Source organism: Physcomitrium patens, chromosome 11, assembly GCF_059467195.1.
Source record: "Physcomitrium patens ecotype Gransden chromosome 11, ASM5946719v1, whole genome shotgun sequence".
Taxonomy (NCBI): Eukaryota; Viridiplantae; Streptophyta; class Bryopsida; order Funariales; family Funariaceae; genus Physcomitrium; species Physcomitrium patens.
Genome location: NC_143420.1, coordinates 7,674,589 through 7,682,452, shown reverse-complemented (window position 1 = coordinate 7,682,452; position 7,864 = coordinate 7,674,589). Strand labels below are relative to the sequence as shown.

Genomic DNA, 7,864 nt, shown 5'->3' with positions numbered 1-7,864 from the left:
ATTGAGTAATAAATTATTCCAATAATTGTACCTTTAGCATTATGAATAACAAATCCTTGATATTATCCTTCAATCTATATTTAAATTGATTGATAAAGGCTTTATCATTTTAGTCCATTTCACAAGGAATATTTTGGAATTTAGCAAAATATATGATAGCTGATTATGATCTTTGTCGTAAAGATAAGAGCTTGGTCTCTACTACTCTTTTTTTTATTACTTTCTTTGAATGTAGTTGTAAATACTTCAAATAATGAATTCAAATTATAAAAGAGTTGCAAATCCTTTTCCATTAAAGGTACAAATAAAAAGAAAGCACTTCTAGGTAGAAGTGTGCATATGAATCCAACTTGAATAAATCTATTAGATTATTAGAAGGAAAGCAATCTTAAATAGAGCTTGACATGTTACAAAAATCATTGAAATTTTGATTTTGTTCCATCAAACTTATTTGACATACTAATTCGTATCTATGTTGTATTTGTAGAAGCAAAAATTCCTAGATTTGGTTGTGAGTTTGATTTACTTCCTTCTTTAATTCTACAACTTCTTGTTGTAGGTTTTGAACTTCTTCCATAGGTATACGATTAACATTTCCATGGTTGGCATTGATGATACATGAAATTTTTACTCTAAGAGTGTTGACAAGTTTGTAAAAATCAACAATAGTTGCAAATTTATTCTCACTTCTACTAAGTATAGCATCCATGATTTTTTCTTCCATTTCAAATAGCTTAATAAATCCACAAGTTAAATTAAAAGAAGGTAGTTGACAACCTCTAATATCAAATGAAAATTTCCACAAAGAAGAATAATCAGCTCTCTTTAAGGAAAAAAAATTGGTGTTAGGAAACTAAATATTTTGTTTAAAGATAGGTAATCTACAACCTTCAAAATACAATAATAGACGTGAAATAATCCACTCACTTCTAAAACAAAATAAAAACAAAAAGTTAGCACTCTTATGAAATTGTCAAGGACATGAACCTCAAAGAACTAAAATGTTAATACACTCTTGTGATGATTGAAAGACTAAATAATCACTCAAAGTTTATGTAATATTAAAATAGAAGGGCTACTACCAAAGACAAGAAGACTATTGAGTCTTGAAACAAGACTAAGGAATAGAATGGCTATTGCCAAAGACAAGAAGATTAGAGAGTCTTGAAACAAGACTAATGACTAGAAAGGCGATGACAAGAGTGAAGCCTTCTTCATTCTTACCTCCATATATACTCTTAATTAGGAGCTACGTGGCAATATCCTATAGGACCTCTAGAACGTATTGACTTTGTAAGACACATATCTTAACTTACAAGGGAAGTTTTTTATATGTACGCCACATGGTTAACTTGTTCTACAAGCTATCAACACCATGTTAACTTATTGACTAAGTTCCTATCGTACCAATCAACTACAAACACATGTAAAGTCAAAGTAGCATCTATAAAGCTTCTAGAAAGCTTTTCTAGCATATATTATAAAATTAATCTACTTTTATCTACTTTTACTTAATCATACAAATAAATAATATAGTAAATATATATATCCATGATAATTAGAGTCCTTACATCTCAAAAATTCAATAAGTAAACAACCACAATTGTTTACACAAAGCGAAGTTGAATTAAGATGGAAGTTTATGTAAATTCAATATATTTCTACCAAGTTTCTAATCAACAATTTGCATTATAGCTTATACTCATGAATCCATATCCACTTGCGTGGAGCAATAAGAAACCTCAAGGTTTGTGACCAAGGCTAGCTCCCTCACATACAACCGTGAATAGCATTCAAAGATGACCAAAGATTTGCTTCTAAAAAAATCCATGTTAGTTGGTATCTAAGTCCACTAGCAAATCTGATGATGTATCCAACCGAACCTGCTTGCTTAAAAAAGGATTGTAAAGTCCTATGCAATAATCTTTATACTTTTTACACTTAAAGATATAAATAGATTCGAGTCCATAGTTTGCTTTGTTACAAGATTTTTGTGGTTCTATCATTTGTATTGCTGATCATTTGTATTGCTGATAGTATTTGAAATAATCCCAGTATGAAAGGCATGTAGATTTAACAATTTTAACTCGCATAAACTTTAGGTGAATGTAATTTTAGAGTGGTGAAAAGATTGGAGACGAATGGTGGATTCAACTTGTAGTTATTAATCCGAACGATGTGATCTTGAACAAGAGTGAAAGGTCTTATTTCTGTTGAGAACTACTTCTATCCACAATAATAGGTTGTTTTTTCAAGCTTGAAAAACATAATTGCATAAACTTCATAGAAAAACATGATTCATGATTGGAAAATAATTTGTTGATAATGTTGATATAGAGGCATTAATGTTTGTAATGGATGTAGTTTCTATTATCTCCCCTGTACTTTGAAGTGTCGTAATTGCTAAACTTATCAACGGTAATATTTTGACAACAACCTTGTGTACATGAGGCATTCAAAAACATAACTCATTCTTCCGAGTAGATACAAAGTTTTATTATATATATATATATATATATATATAATATTACACTGGTAAATAATTCAATGCACACTGATTTTTATTTAAAAACATATTTCTAAAATACAAGAGCTTAGAATTGGAAATACAAACTCTAGTAGCCAGATTATTCTATAACTCAAATCCACACAACTTATAAGACTACAACACTATTTACACCACTATCAAGAGTAGACGATTTATGATATATATATATATATATATATATTCAAACTAGTGCTATATAATATTTCCAATGAGTCTCCAATATCTAGCTTGTACTCCTCACAACAGATTGCCAATGAATTGGCGAAAAGACAGTTAATCCATTCAGTTCAGCAAACTTTGTAGGGTTCAAATCCCACAAATAACTCCAAAATTTGCTGGAGGTCTTTTCTTAGCCCATTAAGCACCTTACTGCTGTGGTACAAATCAACAAGTAGACATTCTTGTACTCTCAGCGAGTATGTGATAACAAAACAACAGCAAGCGCATAGTAATGAATGGATCGGAGAGAAACACGACGATAGATTCGCAGACACTAAAGCTGATTGCACCTCGAAGACCAGTGAAGAAGTCAGTGGCATCCAGTGCAATGTAGTGCTCTTAGTGATACCAGTGCGCGATTACTTCCCACCCCCACCACCGCCTCCACCACCGCCTCCGCCTCCTCCACCACCTCCACCGCCTCCTTCATCCCCTCCACCACCTCCTCCACCGCCTCCTTCATCCCCTCCACCACCTCCTCCACCGCCTCCTTCATCCCCTCCACCACCTCCTCCACCGCCTCCTTCATCCCCCCCACCACCTCCTCCACCGCCACCGCCCCCTCCCCGGTCCCTCCATCCGCCTCCTCTGCCCCGACCAAATCTGTCCCCACCCCGTCCACCTCTACCTTCGCCCCAGTCCCATTTACCGAATCCCTGCGTCTCTGCGACAACGTTGGTTGCCTGCAAATGGAGCAGTTCCAAAACCATCAACGTGTTAACGCTAGACTGCGAATTTTATGTAAATGACTCGAGATTCACATTCACAAAGATTACGAGCATACGACACCAAGGATGACTTGTTGAGTTGCCTCCTGCGGTTCGACCTTTTCTGACGTCTCTCCCAAAGGCCGAGCCAGGGATTGTGTTGCAAAGAAATGAAGAATCAGAAGCAGTGTCGCAAAGCTCGAAAGAACACAAGCATTCTTGTAGAGTCCCATGGCTGCCAAGAAAATTAGATTCAAGCAATGGTATGGACTGGCGGCTGCAACGACAACTTAAATACAGATACACCAGGGTCAAACTTTCCAAATATATATCAGTGAATTCATACCCCGAACCTTCAACTGCTGTTTCCGAAACAAAGAAAGTCGCCTCCGCAGCTGAAAAGTGCTGGTGTAAGAATTGCTGACCGTGGTCCCCGAATACTTGGCGTGTTGCGATGTATGAAAATCTTCGCTAATTGGGAAACTACCAAGCTTTGCCGATTCAGAATGCAGTTAAGAGATGCCACCTCCAGGTTCCCTCCACACACGACTGCGGACAGCATTTGGAAAATCTCGCCGTGGCAGCACTTGTGCAGATGTAGATGCTGTAGATTGAAGTAGAAATTTACCAGCGTCGACTGGCATCGCTATCCACGTATACAGCGACCACAGACAACTGGCATGTGCCATTTGTGAAAGCATTGACCGAACACGAAGGAAACTTGTAGTTCTAAATAGAAAGTTTTACTGCTCGCGAAGGGTTGCCAGAACTGTGAAAAGATACTTCACGAGGAGTTTCCAACATTGGAATGGCATCTGCAAATCTGATCTTACCCTGCAATGAGCCAATCTGGAAAGCCATCACCTGGTCTCGATCTCCTACGTGAACGGCAACAGAGAAAATGCAGCGCTGAACTTGGAATTCCCGAGCAGCTGGAAGCAGAAAGGGCATTGAAAGGTAACTACGGCCGACACGTGGCTATCTCGATGACTTACGAAGAAGCAAAGCTATGATGGAAGGCATCCAGTGTCGTTGACATCTGGTGTCTAAGGATAAGATAACTGAATGTCTAAACTCGATTGATCTAGTACTGAACATTAGAATATTTATTTTTTACAAGTTTTTATGTTCTTTATTTGTCATACTGTTTGGAATTTAATTAACTTTTGTGAAACTATTTGTATCTTATCCTCCATGGCAAATCATATGCACAATTCTCAACTAACTACAAACTGTAATAATCACGGTTTTGACGTGCTTTAGGTCCATATTTTTCCTCTCATTATGAATGCTTTAGTTTTATGACGTAAAATTTAAGCTTCAAGTCCTAGTTGAAAGCGTTGTTGATGGAAAGTTAGAGTTGAGTGGGATCCTTGACCAGTGTTGTTGTTCCAAGTGAAGGAGCCCATGACTCCCTTGCAGTTGAAGGAACGCCCTCTTTATTGTGCTCACCAGGTCTTTCATGCCAAATCAATTCAGAAAGTGGGAAGCGTAATCAAAGCTCCTGCTGTGCCATAACCTGGACGAGCCTTGGATTAAGTAATAAAAAGGTTTGATACTCAAACAGTGGGCAGTGCGCACCTTGATGAGCAAGTTGTTTCTCATCAAGTATTCATAAACTATGCACTCTATTTATGCCAAGACGGTTACATGCAGTGTAATACTCATATGCTGGCTGTGAGCAAGTACGCAAACGAACGTTGCCGTGATCAGAAGGCTCATACCGTTCATGCTTAACTTCTTTTCACAATATTAATTCCACTCCAAAGCTGCCAAAGCGAAGAATAACACACATACTATACAGTTTAGAATTCATCGACACCAATCAAAACTAAATCACGAACGTAATATTACAACGGACATCAACAAGTTAGCAAGAGTAACCGGTAGACGGATTCGTCCTTATCAATTAAAATGAACATTCTAGATCATGAAGTTCACCACCGAGGTGAACGCGTACGAGTACGAGCTAAAAATGATACAATTCGCTATGAGAGAATGGCCTTTACTGGAGAACTGCATGAGAACATTCTGCGTTTCTTAGCCTCCGCCCCCTCCTCCACCACCACCGCCGCCGCCGCCATTGCTTCCACCACCACCACCACCTCCGCCACCACCACCTCCGCCACCTGCAAGCCCGCGACCACGCCCGCGCCAGTTGCCACGTCCATGACCAAACTTGAATCCATCACCTAATCATGCCTGAGTCTTCTTAGCATTTTCCGAGGTCATCTGCAGATTCGAACTAGTGGCTTCAATCAAGATCTTAATAGCAGTTTGACATTTGCAAGCTGCTTATCCACAAAATATTCAATTGTTCAAACTCAGGAAGATGAGACGTTCCGAGAGAACTTCTAACAGTAGTGTATTCTACCGTGCTAACATTCACTTCAGTTATTAAACCGTACACGTTCACAGCTCATTCTATGCAACAGAAAGTATGTCGAAAGACATGGCAATGGCTGCAGTTGAAGAGTAGATCTCACCAAACATTTGTTGACATCAACGTTTCTCGCAAGTATAGGCTGCGCAAAGCAATGACAAACGAGCAAAACCGCAATAAGGAGCACGAAGAGGGCTCGTAGGCATCTGAAGTAAGCCATTGTTATAGAAGATTGCAATTAAAGATCATCCGAAAGCTCTATATATACAGCCAAATAGCTGGTTCCTGACAATGGACTCCGCAGAATAGTGTGACAGCAACATTGAACAATCAACTGAAATCGCTCTCATACCAGGCTTAGTACTTTCACCTCGCACTACATCTATTTACAACCTTGTCAAGAAAGACATAAAAGCGGGCTCAGTTGAACATTCACCGTTACTCGTCAGCTGCCAATCGACGTAGAGGAAATCCTCATATCACCAAGTGCACTCCCTGCATACGTAGCGAATCTCCCCCACCTTGGTAAGAAAAATCTAACAAACCATACTCACAGTCTGAGCATATCGGATCGCACATAGTGTGTAATAATTACAACTTTTGTGGAACATAGTGTGTAATAATTACAACTTTTGTGGAACATAGTGTGTAATAATTACAACTTTTGTGGAACATAGTGTGTAATAATTACAACTTCCTTGAAATGTGGCCTCTGTAATCTTGTGATTAACATCATACATATATAACCTCGATAATCTTGACATCTTCATCACAAAATGTGACAAGACATTAGCGACCTGACAATGGAATCTGAAAGACAGAGTGCCAGACACTCAATAATCTTCAATGTGTGACAGCCATGCGCCGAAACAGTCTTCAAGAGCCACTTCAAAACTCATTTCATTTAGTAATACTTCTTAAACGTCTAAATCTCTGTTCCCAACTCAGACCATGATCGGATTGACGAAAGCGAGTGATGTGATGCGTACCAGAGCGCATGCAGAGCAGCGACATAAACGCGAATAGCGAGAGACATCCAACGAGTGCACAATGTACGCACACCACAAGGTGCAGGGGCAGAAGCAGAAGCACAGGGACTGAAAAGTGATCGATCACCGGGTGCGACGAAGAGGCCAAGGCGATGGGAAGCTGGACGATGAGCAGCATCTAGTCAGCGATGGGGACCATCGACCCATTCCGACGAGATTCCGATGTCATTCGCGTGTCGCGAGATTCCAGAGAGTAGTGTTTTGGATCTATATTTTTAAAATTTTCGGAGATCTCCATCAGGGGATCCGTGGCGCAATGGTAGCGCGTCTGACTCCAGATCAGAAGGTTGCGTGTTCGATTCACGTCGGGTTCAACTGCCCGGGAATGCACCGGATTCTCACCTATCCAAAAATTCCCTGATCCTTTTTCTCTTTGTCTTATTTCCTCCACCACCTGCATGCATCCATCACCATGTCATCCTCATTTTCGTTACCACCACCAGCGGAGTTAATTCCATCAAACACCTCTCCCCCAACACTTTCTCTCTTACTTTCTCTCTTCCCTTCCACCTCCGTGTATGCGCCTTCGTGTATGTGCTTAAAACATAAGAAAGAGTAGTTAGTTCAAAGATTAATAAATAGAAACTAATTTAAACCTTAAAAAATATAAACTAATTCAAAGCTTATCAACCAATAGATGTTTCACACTTTAACAAGTAAAAAGTGGCCCAAAACTTAACATGCACTATATAGTTCAAAGCCTAACAAATAATAAGTAAAAAGTGGCCCAAAACTTAACATGCACTATATAGTTCAAAGCCTAACAAATAATAAGTAAAAAGTGGCCCAAAACTTAACATGCACTATATAGTTCAAAGCCTAACAAATAATAAGTAAAAAGTGGCCCAAAACTTAACATGCACTATATAGTTCAAAGCCTAACAAATAATAAGTAAAAAGTGGCCCAAAACTTAACATGCACTATATAGTTCAAAGCCTAACAAATAATAAGTAAAAA

At 38.9% G+C, this 7,864-nt stretch overlaps 1 protein-coding gene, 1 long non-coding RNA gene and 1 other non-coding gene across 8 annotated transcripts; 1 reads left to right on the top strand and 2 right to left on the bottom strand.

The window, feature by feature from the left end:
• Window positions 1-2,540: 2,540 nt before the first annotated feature.
• Window positions 2,541-3,773, bottom strand: LOC112289083 (uncharacterized). Its single transcript, XM_024534035.3, has 2 exons — window positions 3,594-3,773; window positions 2,541-3,450 (listed from the first exon to the last, which is right to left on the bottom strand). Exons 1-2 carry the CDS (start codon window positions 3,705-3,707, stop codon window positions 3,127-3,129), a joined length of 438 nt encoding a protein of 145 aa, XP_024389803.1. The 5' UTR covers window positions 3,708-3,773; the 3' UTR covers window positions 2,541-3,126.
• Window positions 3,774-5,344: 1,571 nt separating this feature from the next.
• On the bottom strand, window positions 5,345-7,241 carry LOC149988138 (uncharacterized). Of its 6 annotated transcripts, none has more exons than XR_016505471.1 (4): window positions 6,847-7,241; window positions 6,294-6,393; window positions 5,961-5,999; window positions 5,345-5,706 (listed from the first exon to the last, which is right to left on the bottom strand). It is a non-coding gene; the product is annotated as an uncharacterized LOC149988138 (long non-coding RNA). The 6 variants fall into 6 exon arrangements; XR_016505473.1 differs by having other exon boundaries at window positions 5,345-5,719; window positions 6,294-6,352; XR_016505472.1 differs by having other exon boundaries at window positions 6,294-6,352.
• On the top strand, window positions 7,149-7,220 carry TRNAW-CCA (transfer RNA tryptophan (anticodon CCA)). The gene has a single exon. It is a non-coding gene; the product is annotated as a tRNA-Trp (tRNA).
• Window positions 7,242-7,864: the final 623 nt, after the last annotated feature.